The sequence below is a fragment of the Falco naumanni genome, chromosome 6 (assembly GCF_017639655.2).
Source record: "Falco naumanni isolate bFalNau1 chromosome 6, bFalNau1.pat, whole genome shotgun sequence".
Classification (NCBI taxonomy): Eukaryota; Metazoa; Chordata; class Aves; order Falconiformes; family Falconidae; genus Falco; species Falco naumanni.
Window position 1 is genome coordinate 19,082,241 of NC_054059.1, and position 17,999 is coordinate 19,100,239.

The 17,999-nt window shown below is 46.6% G+C and overlaps 1 protein-coding gene across 3 annotated transcripts in view; it reads left to right on the forward strand.

Moving 5' to 3' along the window:
- The first annotated feature begins 16,896 nt into the window (after positions 1-16,896).
- ELOVL5 (ELOVL fatty acid elongase 5) overlaps positions 16,897-17,999 on the forward strand; it is a 38,756-nt gene continuing 37,653 nt past the window's right edge. Inside the window, exon 1 of one of the 3 annotated variants that reach the window (XM_040598679.1) lies at positions 16,897-16,956. Coding sequence is in view for 2 of the 3 variants with exons in the window: in XM_040598683.1 (XP_040454617.1) it covers positions 17,867-17,894 (28 nt within the window). In the remaining variant the exon portion in view is untranslated. Of the gene's footprint in view, positions 16,957-17,733; positions 17,895-17,999 lie in introns of those variants that run through there. The other 2 variants (XM_040598683.1, XM_040598678.1) reach the window with 2 other exon arrangements.

The window sequence follows — 17,999 nt, forward strand, 5'->3', positions numbered from 1 at the left end:
CAGCCGGCGAGCTGAGCAGAAGCAGTGAAAGTTGCAGGCATTGTTTCCTTCTGGTCTTTTGCCTTTTTTTGGGAGGAGGAAGATTCGGGTGCTTTGTGAAGCTGGGGACTCTGTCTTCAGCTGGCTGGACTGCTGGCACTAGCAAACGTTTCCAAGAAATTTAAGCTTACAGCTTCTATTGCTGTTCTAAAATATTTACAGTTCTGGGGTTTGCCACTGGTATTTCAAAAAGAGAACGTCAAAATAGATTTGATGTGAACGGCTGTATTCTTTACAGTTTTACAGTTCAGTTAACCTGTTCAAAATGTCATAATCTATTTGACATCTTTTTGATGATGACATCTAATACTTCCTTGTTACCGTCTCTTCAAACCTTATCTGGTTTCTTTCTGCTCCTCAGCTTTGTCCTTAAGATAACCACTTCTTTTTCTTTCTAGTGTTCTGCATCATTTCTACCAGCTTTCAGTTTTACTTTCTGAGCTTCTTTTTTGATTCTTTTTCTCAGCTAACTAAAATGAACAGCCAACACCATGTATATCTGTGATTTTAGTGATACTATATAATGTAAAAAGGAGGGAGGCACAGGAAGGAAGTACATATTTTTAGAAAAATAGCATGTTCTGAAAGTACTTGCAGAGAGAGGCCAGCAATGCTGATAATGGTGTTGAAAAAATTGTGCATGCAGTGGCTGAATGCTTTTATGATCTGGATATATCTGAGACGAATCCTGGCCTGACGCAGGAACTTTGCTTCTGACCACAGGGATCAGTCTGTTCTTAATTTAAGATGACAACATGACCACACAAACACAGCATGAAGAAAGAGACTTCTCTGTTCCTCCAGTGGACAAGGCCCAAGCACCCCCATGCTGGGCTGCAAGGTTGCACTCGATAGCCATGGTTAGAAGAGCAGAGGCTGACAGCCTGGAGGAGATATTGGTCAGTGGGACAGTCAGTGTGAGTAGAAAATCCCAAACAGAGGTTCATGTTACCAACACGAAACTTCGCTGCAAATGGGTGAGACAAAGTGATTAAATACTAGACCAGGATGGAGGCAATTTGGGTCACAAACTTCTGTTTAGCTCACTACCCTTCCCAACAGGTAAGAGCAAGTGATGCGGGCTGCGACGTTGTGCCAGGTGTGGCACCAGGACAGCCACATCTAGCACTGGCTGCTGGAATTAAAATGACTTAATTTAATTTTTAATAAAATCTGGACTGTTTAAACACAAGAAGAGACTTGTAGCTCTCTCGCCAACCCAAGCTTCTGCTAATGATACCTACTGTACAAACACTGTGCTCAGCAGAGGTGGGGGCTCCAAATAATGCCAATTGATTTCCTTCCTTAAGTTCTGTGGTTTGCAGCAGAAGCCTCGTAAGATAGCTCCTTTCCAGTCCTTATTTTCCTTTGCAAAACCACGTTCAGAACTTCACCCCTCCTGCACGTTCTGGGAACCCTACACTGCTTTCCTGCCTCCGCCACACACCCCAGACCGACGCTTGCTGTACTTGCTGGTACTGCTTGCTGCAGGGCAGGGCACGTTTGCACCTCAGCTAAGGCTAAAGCAATGTAAAGAGGGCATGACACAAATTATTAGTCCCCACAGATCTGCTGTAACATCCACCTGGGCTGTTCTCAGCAGCTCAAGCTGCCCCTCAGGCACCCCCCCGGGCACCCCCCCAGGCACTGCCAGGAAAGGAGGGAGCTTGAACCAAGCCAAGCCCAGCTTGCCGTTGGATTTAAACAAAATCTCCTGGCCTTGCTGGCAAAAAACATGCCTTGAAGTACCTCAGGGAGTGGCCCGCAACAGCACATCCTGAGGCAAGAAGCCAAGAGGCAGCGCTGACTAAGGCCGTGGAAAACAAAACACAAGCTTCCCGGCAAGGGCTGGGCCAAACTGCTGCACCTGAGACACGGCGGCCGCCCTCCGAGCGGGCACCACGCCGGGAACGCCACTGCCCGCGCCGCGATCCAGCTAGTGCGCGCTGACCTGCACAGCCAGGGTGGCCCTGCTCTCCAGCCATCACTGCCCCTGCCGGTAACTGCACCCCTCTACTTACATTTTTTACAGAATGCGGAAGTGTTGTCCAATAGATAAAACCAAACTGAATACAGAATTTTCCCTTCACAAGAGGTGTTTTTCAGATAAGAGCTGGAGAAGGCCTACAAGGGCGTGTAGTGACAGGACAAAGGGTAATGGCCTTAAACAGAAAGCGAGTAGGTTTAGATTAAATATTAGGAAGAAATTCTTCACTGTGAGGGTGGTGAGACACTGGAGCAGGTTGCCCAGAGAAGCCGTGGCTGCCCCATTCCTGGAAGTGCTCAAGGCCAGGCTGGATGGGGCTCTGAGCAACCTGGTCTAGTGGAAGGTGTCCCTGCCCATGGCAGGGGGGTTGGAACTAGATGTTTTTTAAGGTGCCTTCCAACCCAAACCATTTTATGACTCTATGAAAACGGCACTTAAAAGGGTAACATGATAAATATAGGGGTTTTAATAGCTTTTACCCAAAGTGATGTAATTAGTCGTGATCCAAGAACAGTTTACCACATGAAATCCAACTTTTAGTTGTTATCTGAATCAATGCAAGGCTCATTCATGCTGCTGTTGAAATCAATAGCAATGCAAGTTTAACAAGAAGCTGGGCCCTGGTTCTGTGTGAATGTAAACCAGGTCTTTCCCTCTTGGCCCTGCTCTTTTTTAAACAGAGCAAACCTGCATCATGTTAAGTTTCCCTCCTTTCTGAATATATGTTTCTTTGAAGTTGCAAAAAATATTTCACTCTTTTGACTGAGATGTTTCCTTTATATTATATTACCTACGGAGCTGGCTCTGTGGTATTTCAGCAACTGTATGTGAATTTCCCAGAGTACATAGGACTGAACAGCTTTCACATAGATGGCAGTTTTTCGTAGCTGTGTGACTTTGGGGACTCATACCCTGCGCATCCTAACAAGCCTCAGGGACATTCCTGAGACCCTGGAAAGAGGAGCCATCACTCCCAGCACCTGTGGACATACCGCAGTTTGCAGGGGCCAGTCATGGCATTAATTCGCTCTAGGGCTTCACTGACAAATAGAAAACACAATTGAAGTGAGAGAGGTCTAGTCAAAACATGCCATTGTAGAGATGCTTTCTTTCTATTCTAGTTGTACAAGATCTGACAGCATGGTTTTCTTCCTCCTCGCAAACTCAGCCAAAGAAAGAGAGGCTAATGCAGGGAAATAAACCAGAGAAGGGGAGAGAAGAATAGGAAAGAATAAAATCAGAAAATGTGTTAAGTGTCTGTTTTTGAGAGACTGCAAGCAATGAAAGCAGGATAAAGTCAATATTTTCAAGTCTGCTTGAAACAAGTGGTGGAAATGAGAGGTCTAATCCTAGGTACTTTCTAGTGAAGGAGACCAAGAGCAGGAAAAAATTGCAGTAAGCATGCAGCACCTACACCTGTGTCTGCAGTAACAACTGACACCGTAGTTCCATGACCCCTTAATCTAGCACAAGCACTCACTCAAGCAGGAAGGGGTGGTTCAGTCTTCCTCCCGCTCCCAGCTCTCATTCCCACAGTCTCCCTTACACCTCCACCAATGTTCACGCAATCTGCCAGAGCGTCTCTGAACAGGTTTTTTCTGATATCACATATAAGCAGGGTTTAATGTTTAATACTAAATTACTTATTTAAAGGTATTTAATATTACACAGGACTACGGTTTAACACATGGATACAGCAATACACTGAAATCACAATACAAGCACAACATAGCAATTTCAATACACGACTGAATCACAATTCAAACACATCCTATTACCATTCTCTACATGCTCACGATGCTGAGCATCTCTAGTCGCCAGGAAGAAATAAGTAGGTTGAAGCCAGCTCAAAGCCATTGCCATCTTCACAGTTAATTTTGCTGGTTCTTTGACTTTTATATTTCATGTTGGGCTTATACATTTCCCCCATTGCGGTCTGCCTGACTCAGGAAGATAATTTCTACAGATTATTTTAGGGCAGGCCAATTACACAACCAGATGACCCACTCAACTGATACCGTAGCCTGCACACAGCAGTCACCCTCCGGTCCCTGTAGTGTTAAGTTCAGCTTCCTTTACAACAGCTGTGGTCACTTCCTATGTTCTTTCCTGAGCTTCATGACCACGCACCATCCTTGCCTACCTCCTCTGAGCCTTTTTCACAGCAGGGGCTTGTTGGTTGGTCACACAGCCATATGGACCACACCTATTCATTTAATTAAGCATGCCAAGAAATGTAGCCAGGCACTGGAGCTCAGGCATCCATGCTTAAATAAGAATAGCAACGCCTTCTGGCCATCTCCCAGCCAAGTTCTGGAGTTCCCGGGCATGATCCGGGGATTAGCACGAGCTCACCGGAGAGGCTGCATGTGGACACCCTGCTTCAGGTGGTCACTCTACAATGAGTCTGAGAGTGTGGGCACAGGCATCCTCAGTGCCAGAGAACAGCCTGGGACAAGTCTGATTCCCTCACGTTGGTGTAACTTTCTGCAAATCTTCCTTGCTTGTGCTGGGTTAGATACCAGCCAGGGTTCAGCCCTGAGATCAGGTGAGCAGCAATGAAGGGACATCTGCAACAAGCAGCTGCATCAAGTGATGGGTGAAGCAGCGAACCAGGCCTTTGACAGCAGTCAGGCTAAGCTGACCGTGGCACCTGAAAAAAGATGTCACAGGCACTGTTGAGGGGAATAAGTGTAAGGCTCTCCAAAGAAGACCCCATCTTCTTGGGGAGAAAGGGCTCAGTGGGAAGCAGAAGAGAAACTCAGGGAGATCAGACAGGCCAAGATATTGCAGGGAGCTACTCCACAGCTATAAGCCTACAGTCGCTTATTCCAGCTCCTCAGTCTTTCAGTTACCAGGATGTCCATGTAAGTTGTTAGTTTTTAAGGGAAGGGACCCATCTTACTGACCTTTGATCTGCTTGATGCATCCTGGGATTTACCAGGAATGAAAATTGGACGCATACAGTCCATCAGGAGAAAACTGAATTTAAATAGCCAAGCTTCATTTTCCTAGAAGACTTTGCCCCCTGTTTAAGCTAAAACAGGATCTGGACAACAGATCACAGAATCACAGAATGGTCAGGGTTGGAAGGGGCCTCTGGAGATCATCTAGTACAACCCCCCTGCTAAAGCAGGTTCACCCAGAGCAGGTTGCACAGGATCGCATCCAGGTGGGTTTTAAAATTCTCCAGAGAAGGAAATTTTACTGCACCCTACCCAGACAGGTTGCTGGCACATATATATTTTATATACATATATATTTTTTTAATATATATATATTTATATATAAAAAACACCTATCACCATATTCATAAACGTTCTTTGGAACCACTCTTGACGGCAGAGGTAAGAACAGGAGTCAGTCTGTTAGTACTGCTGTGTGCGTGCTATCAGGTGCAGGATGCTGTACTGAGATCGTGAAGCAGGGATGCATATTTTGTAAAGCTAATATTATGCACATAATTCATTTGGGGAGCGTAAGCTTCCATAGTTGATTCATGACAAAATACACACCATGTATTGTAGAGTGTAATGGTTCAGTAAGAAGCACTGATTAGTGTATATATTAAACACAGGAGCTAGTCTGTGGTGGTAACATACACAGAGCAGAGTTCAAAGCCTTTCAGTGCCTGTGTGGCCCATCCTGCCACCCCTGGTGACAATCATTCTTTAAAGCCTGGGCACTGGGAATGCTATATCCCCTCATCAGAGCGATGCTCTGAATGAAATCAGATGACTGCAGCTTTTAAGTTATTCTGGCAGAGGCTAGGGTTGAGGAAAGGGCAGAGGAAAGGCAAGCACCATATCTTGAAATAAAACACAGGATCCAACCGTAAAAAGCTATCTGTTGAAAGCAGGAGGGACAGTTAATAATCCTGCCTGCAGGTCGTGGCCCACGGGAGCTCCTCACCAGTGGGGCAGGACCTCCCTGCAGCCGGCATGGTGCAGACACAGCTGAGGAGGACAAGACACGCCGCAGCAGCCTGCCCTAGCATCCAGACATTCGCAGGGCCAGCATGCGTTACTGCTTCAGTGTCAGAAACCAGCCAGCCATTCGTAACTAAAAGCCACTTTCCCGTTTTCCTTTAAAGAGGAGAACTCTCCGCTGTCAAAAGGGGGAGTTAGGCTCAGTTAGTCTGCAGTTCTGATCTTAATGGGCTTCACGCTGTTGCCATTATTAGACAAGCCTTGACCATGTGGGCAGAAGCAGAAAGCCTGCCAAGAGCTAGGAGACAAATAAGAAACTATGTGAAGAATGGGGATTTCTGATGAGAGCCTCTGATGATAAATCCCCTGCTACTATGCTCGTGAGAACGGGACCAGAAGTCTCAGCTCTGAGCTGCCTTTCCTCTGCCATCAGCGCTCTCACTGCAGGGTTGAGCAAAAATGCAATGGCTATAAAAAGCGACACGATCAATGATCCGTACAAGGGATGTAACAAGGCAACTGCACTGTCAAATTGATATGAGGGGGAGTGGTTATAGCAAAAAGCAAATAGGCGTCGGTGATACTTTTTTTCCCCCCCTCATAAAAGTAGGTTGAAAAAACCAAGACACATTGAAGCTGACAGTTTATTGAATTAGGCAGCAGTTCAAAGCTAGAACCTCTTGTCCATGCTCTGCACAGCTCACACCCCACTATGCGCAAAAGGTAAAGGATGAGGAGCATGGACACCTTGCACAGAACAAAGGAGTGAACTAATTATTCTTCCCGAGTTTCAGAGGATGTTCTACGCAGCCCCCAACAGAGAAAATAAACATATTCAGTGAGAAACTTCTGTGACAAAATAACAAAACCCTGACAGCTAAGGATGGTGGGTGGCATAAAGGAATTACTTTTAAAAATACACTCCATTGAGCCTCTAGTGCTTCTCCTGGTATGTAACAAAAAGACAAGAAGAGCTGTTTACAAAGACCATCCATGCATGTTAAGTCCACACAAAATGCTCCTTTCAAGTGAAAGGTGAGGGGGGTGTGAAAAGACTGCCTATGCTGTAGCTAAAGCTTCAAAGTGTTTTTCTCAACGACAACTGCATCCGGAATTTAGCGCGTTTCAGCAATAAGTGGAAGCTCAGACAATTTTTAACTTGTCTAATTATAGCATGTTGGTAGCAATACTATAATTATGAGAACAGAGGCACTCTCATCTATATGCCTAGAAGAGCTTCTGGTGCCAAGGAGAGCTGTTAGCAAGGATAAGTGTCCCTGGTATACACCAAGCTAATTTAGTTCTTTTTAAAATATATTTAAGGGCTCAGACACTGAAGCGGTCCCTCCAGCTGGACAAGTCCTTATGCAGGAGCAGTAGCTAAAAGCTCTCCATCCCCAGCAAAAGCAAAGCGTGCTATCTTCGATCTGCAAAGATGTAGGCTGATGTACTTAATTTCTTATTTCCAACAGGAAGTAAGAACACAAACATCTTAATTCTGTGGTTGAAGTGATGTGGTAACTCATTAAACAGCAGTAACTTGGCATTGCTGAGTTCCAGCTGTTTCATCCTGACACAGAGAAGCCAGCCCAGAGATGAAAGGGTCCAGGGACATCCCACAGCAGCTGTTCCCACATGGAGGCTGGAGGCAGCAGTGAACGAGCCACAGCAACTGCTAAGAAGTTTTTGGTCCTTGCTGTGTTTTAATGAAATATGTGGCAACAAGGGGGCCTTAAGGAAGGAACTTTACAAGGCTAACATGACCTGGAGGTTCAGAAAATCTGGGATCATCCAGCTGAAATGAAGTAGACCTTAAGATACTTAATATCCTTCTCATTTTAACAGACAACCTGAAACAGGAGAAAAAGCAACTCCTTTGAGTCTTCACCTTCATCACATTGTAGGAGATAATGACACCAAACACAAACTATTTGCCTTGCACTACCACAAAATTCAAATGAATTGCCAATTTTTGTATATTTGGAGGTCTTCAGTCAGTTTTTCAGAGTTCAAAAATCCCACTTCCGGTTTCCGTTTGAAAACACAAGAAAAACGTGAGGTTGGATATATGTTGCTACTGCTTTCAACTTTAGAAAAATTCAGTGCATGAGCTTACTCCAACAATAAAATAAAACCAGCTGCAAGTCCAATGATACAAATTTCTTTCTTTTAAATATGAAAAAGAAGATTACAAGAATATAGAATTCCTCTGAATTTGATTCAATAAAAATTTGATATTTAAAGTTATCAAATAATAACAGTACAGCTACTAGACACTGATATAGCCAAACCACAAAATGAGATCAAGTACAGAAACAGAATCTTTTACCACAGAAATCACTGAAAAAGGAATGTAATAGGACTCAAAAAAGAGGAACTCGCCTCATTTAAAATGGAGTTCTATGAGAGAAATATTGACAGACAAAAAGCCAAGGACTCAGCCTCATAATTCCAATATTTTCATAAAAGTAGCTGCTCACAGTCATGGATGTACTAGTCTTCTACTCAGGGAAGCAGTCAACACAATCCACATCACGTCACAGCACACTGCATCTGAGTAGGATGGATATTGATGTGAGAGGCTAGTCCGTAGTTTCAGATAACAGCATAATCATGGTATCCACCTACAACTTTTCAAATAAACCAATAAATGCAATAAACCCTAATAATTGTTAGTGAGACTGTTCAAGTACTAAGCAAAAATATGTCACAGGATTGAAAACAAAGATCACAGCAGACAAGTGCACAGGTTTTAGCAGACTACAGCCTGAAAATGTTATAAATGCAAAAGAATTACATGAGCAGGAAGTTGGAATTAAGATTACAGACTGAATACTGTACCAGAGGCACAGGAGAAGTGTTAGGTGTCATCGAAGTAGGTGTAAGGCTTAATGAAAAACCATAACACCAAAAGACAGGACTGTAAACACAAATGCATTTGTTCATAAAAGAAGAGTCTGGAGAAATGTCACCTCAGCAGCATGAAAAAAAAAATACTTTTGGAAGCAACCCCAAATATATTAAAATATTGCTTTCATGGTGAAGTCATAAGTAGACACTTATTATATTTAATTGTGTCTAATTATTGGTATTTCTTTGGTTAAAATACTTTTGAGGGAGGCAATGGATTCAAGAAATTAATGAGACCAACCAGGGCATTGTTTTTAACACAATTTATTTTCAAAAGTTTACATCGGGCTTCTTTCTTTGAACAATGGCAGCCCCATGAACAGCCATGCCCTCAGAGTCAGAAGCCTCTGCTCAAAGTGAGAACTATTCTTCTTTACCAGGACGCCACCATGACCTACTTTGGACATTAACATGAGGCCTTGGCTGGCTGTCACAGTCTCGGCCTTATACACATGGTGATAGGGGATGTTCATTTTGGCTGCTAACCTTGCACAGCCAGGAATAGTTTCAGATCTTTGGTAATGCTCAAGAAAACCCCACTGTGCCTGTGTAGAAGAATGGCTGCAGAAGCATGGCCTTAGAATCTCTGAAGATCTGCACAATCCAGGCCTGGTATTAGAATAGGCCTGTAATCAGAATTGTCCTGAAGTTGCTGTGCTGAAGTTAACAAGAAAGGTAGCCTTGAGCTATTCTTGAATCCTGAGACTGAGTAATTGTGTTGTGCCAACAGGTCGTGGCTGTAACAAGCTACAGCTGCTGGGAAAGCAGGTGCAGGGCCAAGACCGACAGGGACCAGTATGGGAAAATAGGGAGTAACAAACTACAAGGCTGAAGCACAGCAACACAGCTACATGGATAGAATGCTTATTTTAGTCATGATAATTAGGGGTGTGAGAACTGCGCGCGTTTAGAGACTACTAACCAATTATATTTCTGCTTTACAAATATGCACGTGTATCGGTTCTATATAAGTAGCGTTAGAAACTAATAAAGGTGAGCAAGATGCATAACTCATATTGAGCGTTTTCTTGACTCCGGCGAACCCTTCTTCTAACATGCCTAAGGTTAGGGAATGGACCTAATCACCTTCAAGACCTTTTCTTACTTACGACCTCATGATGAGCCTCTCTGGAGAGCTACCAGGACTGCACCCAGTCTTACCTTGTATCTCCCTGGATCATTATCAAAATGACTCCACAGGGGTGCAGAACTTCTATACTGTCCTCCCATCTCCTAAATCTCTGAGTTCACTCTGCATGCATATAGTGGGGAAGAGTCCCTGCCCCGAGTTTACAGAGTAAGTGATCAAAACAAGCGAAGAGGGAGGGAGGAAAAGATTAACATCCACCGTTATTTATCTCTGTGCCTACCTCTATCCAGTATTGTTCACAGCCGGGAATAAAGACTTCCTAGGAGAACAAAAGCCAAACCACCCCTCCTTCCCAGGGAAAACCAAACTAATTTTCATCTAACAAGAAGCAAGCCTATGCTAAGATATCCCCTACACAAAAACTGACCTGGATTGGAGGCTGCATCACTCACCAGAGATTATTCGCAATAGCTAGTGGTAGCTTGCAGCCAGGGAACCCACCCAGGGTCCTCTCACAGTCCTCCTGAGGCCAGCATCAGGGCTAGAAACATCAACAGCAGTCACTGGTGTCAGTGGCTCACTTTTCAGCTGCTCAACTTCAGAAAGCCTCTGAAGATGGTCAGTGAGAAGGTGAAAACCCCTAAAACAGCAGTTATTTTGAATGTTTAATATTTAACTGGGCGCTTTTTTCCAATTGCCTGTAAAATACATTCCCAGCCTTCTTCTTCCCAGGCCATGCAAGCTGTGGTCCCAAGAAGGCTGGAGAGACCACAGGGCAAAGGCAGATTCTGCTTTCCTAGGTGAGAGCTGGAACAATCCTTAGAAGTGGGAAAGGTTACCTGAACATTCTATATTAGGCAAAAAGGTTACTCTTGCCTTAGGACGTGGGCTGAGCAGACAGCAGAGACAGCACATTGGATCTGCAGTGAACTGATCTCCTGGGAAGAAGATAGGCAGAGGAGAGCTCAGTGTTGTGTACTGAGGCTTTAGTATCCTGCAGCCAGGAAGGGAGACTTTTGGCTGGTCTGCACGGTGATCCCCCAGTAAAACAGAATATTACAATCATATGCAATAGTTTTAACTCAGGACAAATGCCCAGGTATAATGGTTTTCTCAAAATGCGGCAAAGATCTTCTGTGAACACTTAAGTCTGCAAGAGGGAAGAAGCTGTAGCAGGATCTGATGACTTTGTAGGGAAACAGCTGCCTCAAAAATATGACTGCAGTAATGACTTAATAACTAATCTAACCATCATGTAAGAGTTGGCGTCACGAAGTTCAGCTACAAGGCAATATGAATGTATTTAATACTTGAAAAATTCCAATGTGGAATGACAACCATTCAGATTCATGTAGATGTTTTCAAATAAATCGGAGCATTTAAAAAAATACTTTCCCTCATCCCTTTTTTTTTGCACTAAGCACAATTTACTGTTTGCTGTAAGCAGGGAGACAATGTTTTCTCTCAACAGGATTATCTCAAACAGTTTATGCTGGCTGTGACTAAGAGAAAGCGATAGGGAGCATGGCACATGAAGAGGGATAGCAAATGCTGCCCTTAACTGCTCCTCCAAACCAGAACCTCTAATACTCAGAAGTACGGTGTTGTACTCCTACCAGCCCCATTATACTGAGCAACGTGATAGGTCCCACTAGTTTTGAGATAAAGCAGAAAATGGGTGACAGGCTGCAGTGGACAGTGATGGGTTTATGATGTTGTTTAGGAGGACTGAACATTGTTTTGAAGGATTAGATGCTGTAACCCATACAGTAAATCAACAAAAAGGCACCATAACAGGAACAAGCAAGGAGCAGGCATCCAATTACTAATGCAAAATAATGCAGTTTATACTTTATTCACCCTACTGTGATTACCATTAGCTCTTATAAAATCACTCTACAGCAGCAGAAACTGCTTGCCAGGTGAAGTGACAACGCACTTTCCCCCTTGAAGAGCTTCTACTCTTAACTGCAGATGTGCCCAAATCATGACGGGAATACCCAAAAGCAGGCAGGGAACGAGAGAGCAGGGCTGGGTTCCCAGGGCTCACTGGGGTCACAGCAGAGCCATCAGGACAGAGGAGCACCAGGGTGATCCTTACATCTGCTCCCTCCCTTGCGCGCCGTGACCGTCAGCAAAAGCCCCATAAGGGCTAAGGTGGGTCGTGCCTTACCAAACATCGGGTTTGCCCCAGAGAGAGCAGTATGGTTTGAGTACAGGGCTGTAAATGAGATGCTTCTGATGGCCACTTTTCCTGTAGACACTGGCAAAAAGGAGACAGACTGAAAGGACACATGGGCACCACCCGCGTGGGTTAGCTGAGTATCTGTGCCTCTGGGTTAAGTAACCACTTTCTTCATGCTCATTTCAAAACTACATGCTCCTTTACTACTTGCTTATCAGAAACACCTTTTAATTCTCTGTGTGTCTCCTATTAGCAGCCCCAGCAGCTGCCAGTGACAGCTGTCTAGCAGTGCCATAGGGACCAACCAGCTAACAGATAGTGGCAAAATTCCCAGGGCTTGTTATTTTCTCAGTTCAGCGCAATTAATGCTTTAGCAGCCAATGGACAACATCAAATTAAAATGCACATATCCCAAGTAACTAAGGTAAGCAGCATTGACAAGGGTGGACTTTAATAAAGTTTTCTCTCTGAGATGATGAGCAGCACGGTGAGAGAGAAAAACATACTAACACCAATGGCAGAGTAAACTTACTAATTATTTGACCTATTTGGCAAGAAACAATTTGCTGTTATGGGACACTGGAGCAAACCTGACTCTCTAAAATACACTGCAAGTTTGGTGAGTTGGTGCAGGTCTTCAGTCCTATTTAATCATTTGTCTACAGCACAGCACCCTGCAGGGAGATGTAAGAGGAAAAGGAAATGCAGAAAAGTAACTGCTGTTAAGGTGAAATGCATGACATTGGATTAGAAACATAGTTAGTGCCAAAAACTTGCCTCCACTCTGGCTTGTGAGAATTTTGCCCTTGATGGCAGAGGGCAAGAATGACCCTCAAAGGTTCACACCAGTTTGTAACATGATCATACCTCAGAACACAGAGTCAGTGTGTTCACACCAGTTTTGTGCTGGAATCTCAAAATAGCAGCTTCATCCAGCCACTTGCTTACAAAGACCTGCCAAATAAAAAATTGTGAAGAAAACCTTGGCTGGAATCTTTTTCTATGAAGATCAAGTACTTAAAGTTAGACACAGTTGTACAAACAGTATGAAGCATTTGTGGTTTGCACAACAGAAGAAAACACTGCATTCAGAAGAGATAAATGCTGAAATTTCAAGCCTGGTACTTTAGTCCAGTGTTTGATTTAAAGTGAACTGTAATCGCATCCCACTTATCTTACTGATAAAGAACATGGAGCTGCCGCAGTCAGCCTGGAGGAAAGCCAAGGCAAACCTAGGCAGAACTGAAAATTCCCGTTAAGACGACTGAGTGGCAAATGATGGTTATTTGTTCTAATCAATTTGTTAATTTATTTCTGGGAAAATTGGATTAATTTATTTATAATCAAAACAAGGAGCTATTCATTACAGTGTGCATGATGACTGCTACTAAATAGGTATAGCTAGGATTTCTAATACAATTTTTTAAAAATAAGATGGATTTGGTCTTTCCCCCCCAAAAAAAAAAAACAACAAACAACATTCAGGCTCATTTCCCTGCAACACACACTCCTACCGCTTTATCCAGGCTAATTTCAGCCACCACACTGATGGACCTACTCCAAACTCTTTCTTCTCCCCAGTGCTGCAGCCCTCACTGACTCTTCACTCTACTTTCAGCTGTTCCAGCTGCTCTCTTCCTACCCATGCTCTCAAAAGCTAGCATCTATTTAACCTCTTCCCTTTGTTTACCATCAGTTTAGTGAGCATAACTGTATCTGCTGAGGCCTCTTGTCACCTCTGCTGCTGCTACCTAGGCTGGGTCACTTAGGACTCAGCTTTCCACAGCGCTCAGATTCTGCCCCTTCTCTCTTGAAAAGCAAGATTACAATGGTCATGAGACACAGGTATAAATTAAATGCAAGGTATAACTTATTTTAAATCTGCCCTAGCAATCTTTCTATCTACGGTTCTAATACTGTTTAATTGGCCTTTCTCTGAACTCCAGCCTCATTGATCCCACACCGATAATAAGGTCTCTGAAGCCCATCCTGAGCAAACATAGCAGCACCAATTTCATCAGCGCTTGGTGGAGAGGCCAATGACAATGTCTTCACTCCTGGCAAACTTGCAGATGCCCCGAGAGGACAGGTAGAACACTAGGACTCAGTACATCTGCAGCCCAGAACAACATTGGCCAGCCCTTACCCCTTATCAACTGCCTAATGTTTAGTGCCAAAATATTTGGCATTATTTGCTTAGTTCTCCTGAATGGGCAATTCTGAAATGACATTTCCCATGCCGTGACCTTGCTCTTCTCTGACCGATAACAACAGCATGAGCACTTTGGAGAGGCCAGGAGAGGGATGAACCAGCAGCTCAGCAGGCAAGCAGGGAGCCTCACACTGGAGCCATGCTGGCAAAGCCAAAGTCCTCCCCCAGCTTCATCCTTTCCCCCCCCATCAGCAGCTGTGTCCCCCCTCTCCAGTGCCAGATACTCAACATCCCACATGTACAAAGCCTCATAAAAAACCCACTGCTAAGTGAGAAGAGCAAGCTCCACGGCGAAGGAAGCCGCAGTGGGTGCGTGCCAGCCTCCAGCAGGCTCTGGTCAGGCTCCCCTGCCTGCTAGCACCGCACTGGCAGGGCAGGACACGGCACGGCACGGGTACCAGGCAGCAGCACACCCCTCTCCCACAACGAGTGCCACTCACTTCCCAGCTACCACCTGCCTCTCTGCCTACACTCCCTATGCCCCGCTCACTCCCTTTTTACATCTAGAGTTGCAAAAGGTTCTAAGTTTTTATTTTTAAACCGCCAGATTGAGTCTTAATTATTTAAACATCTTCCAGATTTAGAAACCTCTTTTGGCTGTGAAAGTAACACTTGGTGCAATCATCTCTCATCAATGAACCATGGAAACAAGTGTGTATACTTGTTGGGAAGCAACTTTATTTAAAGCACATCGAAAAATCATGTTCAGATTTACAGATTTGGAAAGACCTAATGGTCACGTTTCAATGAGCTCAGGACATTTTAGCTCAAGTGAGAAAAAAAGGGACTTGTGCCTTATTCCATTAATTTTGCTAGAAGCAAGATCGCTTGACTCCCCGCAAACAAGAAGGAATGCCTCAGAAACATCCAGAACACAAACTTGGGCAAAGGGCATTCAGAAAGGCATACTCGCTTGAGAGTTGTGCTGGCTTTTGTTGTTTTTTTTCCAAATGTTAAAATACATTGGCAAGGACAGTTGTGAGTGCTCGTACCTTACTGAATACTGCTACAAAGCCTCAGATCACACACACAAAAATCATACGGGGCTTTGGTCCTTCAAAAGGAAAGGAAATGTATAACGGGGCTTTAAAACAAAAAGGAAAAAGAAAAAAAAAATCCAAACCAAAAAGCATTCCTATTAACGACTTATTCTAATAAAGAAATAAGATTAAACAAAAAAATTACGGCATAGCCTCGATGTCTGCTTTGGAGAGAGATATTTTTTTCTTGTCCCAGTGAGAGCTTAAGGCAGATTGCTTCTGCTCCCACTGGGCAAACACGCTGCGTTACGGCGTTGCCTGCTCACAGCTCAGCATCACACCTGGGAACAGTTTGCACACTGAGCTTCAACCGGGTTAGATGAGGCTCCAACACACAGCTTCAGCTGAATGACCATGAGCGTAGGACCAGTGTCTGACTACCCGGGAGAAGCTACTGGACTTTGGCTTGGTATGGGTTAGCCTTGATGGCTTCACCTGTACTTGCACCTTCCACCACAGAGAAGCTTCATGAAACCCTTTTCCCTCCAGCTTTCTAAAACTGCTGCTTCCCATGGAGTGCAGATACTTGATCTTGAATAAAACCCATGCAAATTGCTGTTCAACTCCTCTCCTTTGCAAAGCAAAGCTGTTCTTTATTTATGTAACATGTTAATCTAATTAGCAAAGAGACGGAACACACTCCTAGGGGGAAAAAAATAATTTTAAAAGGTCATTCCAGCATGAGGGAGGATGTGAGAGAGGGAAAGAAACAAACTGCTTTCTTCCCGCCGGCCATACCGACGCCAAGGCTCCCTTGCTATTGTCCTGTTAGGACCTTGCGGAGCGTGGGGAGCATGTAGAGGGGACCTTTCTTCCTCCGCTGAGCTGAGCATCCCGGCCGGCTATTGGAGAGGAGCCAGAAAGGATGCTTTGAAATTCCTTTCTTGGACAGCCGACACTGTGGGGACAGGCTCAGTATATGCATCTGAATTAGCCAACAACACCAGGGGGTTTGTTACATGACCAAGTTAAAATCCTGCATTTCTGTTGCACCCAGAGCTTATATTCAAAGCCCCCGTAGCACCGCTAAGCCCATTACTCAAAACACGGGAAACAAATCAACTGTGCTTGCCGGTGACCTTTAATTTAGGCCTGTGGCTTATCTAATTATGGCAGTCTTTAATGACATGGTCCCATATTGCTTTTCACCGGGGCCTCCTGCTTCCATCGCCCGGGTTGGAAACCCCCCTTACCGACGGGCCGCCCGGTGTTTCGCGTAACGCTCACGGGCTGACGCGGCCCCGAGCCCCCCGCGCCCAGCGGCCCGGTGTGCCGGCGGCGCCCGGGCCAGCGCCACCCCCGCGGCGACAGCGCCGCTCGCCCACCCCGCTCCCGAGCCTCCCGCGGCCGCCGGATTGGCCCTCGGCGGCCGTGACGTCATAGCACCCCCTCCGCCGCCGCCCGTTAGCCCCCCGCACCACTCTTACGTCACAGTCAGCCCACGGCTCGGCGGGGGGCGGGGCCTCCCGCCCTGAGCCCGGCCCCGGCCCCGCCCCCGCGCGCCGCAGCGTGACAGAGCTGGCCGGTGCCCACCCGCCGCCCCCAGCACCGCCGCCGCCGCCAGGTAGGGCCGCGTCCCCCGGGCGGGAGGGCAGCGCCGGGGCTCCGCGCCCGGCGGCGGGATGCGGCGCGCCCGCCCGGGCCCGGAGGAGGAGGACGACGAGGGGAGGGGGAAGGGGGAAGGGTACCGGAGGGGCGCCGGTACCGGAGTGGGGCCGCGGCGGACGGGGGGCGCCAGCCTGCGGGGCGCGCAACAAGTGCGGCGACGGGGGCGGCAGGCGGGCTCGGCGGCGAGCGGCGGAGCCGCGGCCGGGGCCGGCAGCGGCGGGCGGGCGGGCGAGCCGGGGGAGGGAGGGGACGGGGCGGCGGAAGGGCCGGGGTTTTCGCCGGGAGCGTTTTTCCCCGGTGCAGTTAGTCAAGAGCATGATGCAATCTCGCATTGCCATGGCTACTGCATCCCCGGGCGGCGGCGGCTCCTTCCGCCGTGGCGGGGCACGGAGTCGAGAGAAATAACATGGGCAGGAAGGGGGGACCCCCCCGTCACCCCCGCCCCGCCTGCGTTTGACGGCGAGGAAGCGGCCCCGGGCCGTGCGGGGAGCTGGGGAAGGGCTGAGCGCTGCTGCGGCTCCCAGCAAAAAGCCGTGACCCGCGTTTGCCCCGCGCGTCGCGGGGGTCGCCTGCTTCGGGGCGGGCCGGGCGAGCGGGGCTGCGGGGGCGGCCGGGCCCGGGCAGCCCCGCAGCGGGGCAGCGGAAGGTCTCGTCGGGCTCGCAAGCGAAGACTTGGGCTTCTGCTGCTGCTTCTTCCCTGAGCCCATCGTCTCGCTCACCGGTCCCCCCGCTTTACTGATCAGGAATGGAGCCGCTGGCACAGGAATTCCCGGGTTCGGCTGCGGGACAGGGCAGGCGCCACATGAGAGCAGCGCCGGGGAGATGGGCAGTGCTTCTAAAAGATGCCTGCCCGCTTTCGAATCTAAATGTTTAAAGAGTGCAAGCATTTCGGAAGTAAGTAGAGAAGGAAGAGCATGAGACAGAAATGTGTCGGTATGTCAGATGCGTATGCAGGGACTTTTCTTAAAAACTTTATGACTTTGCTTTTATCTCCTCCAT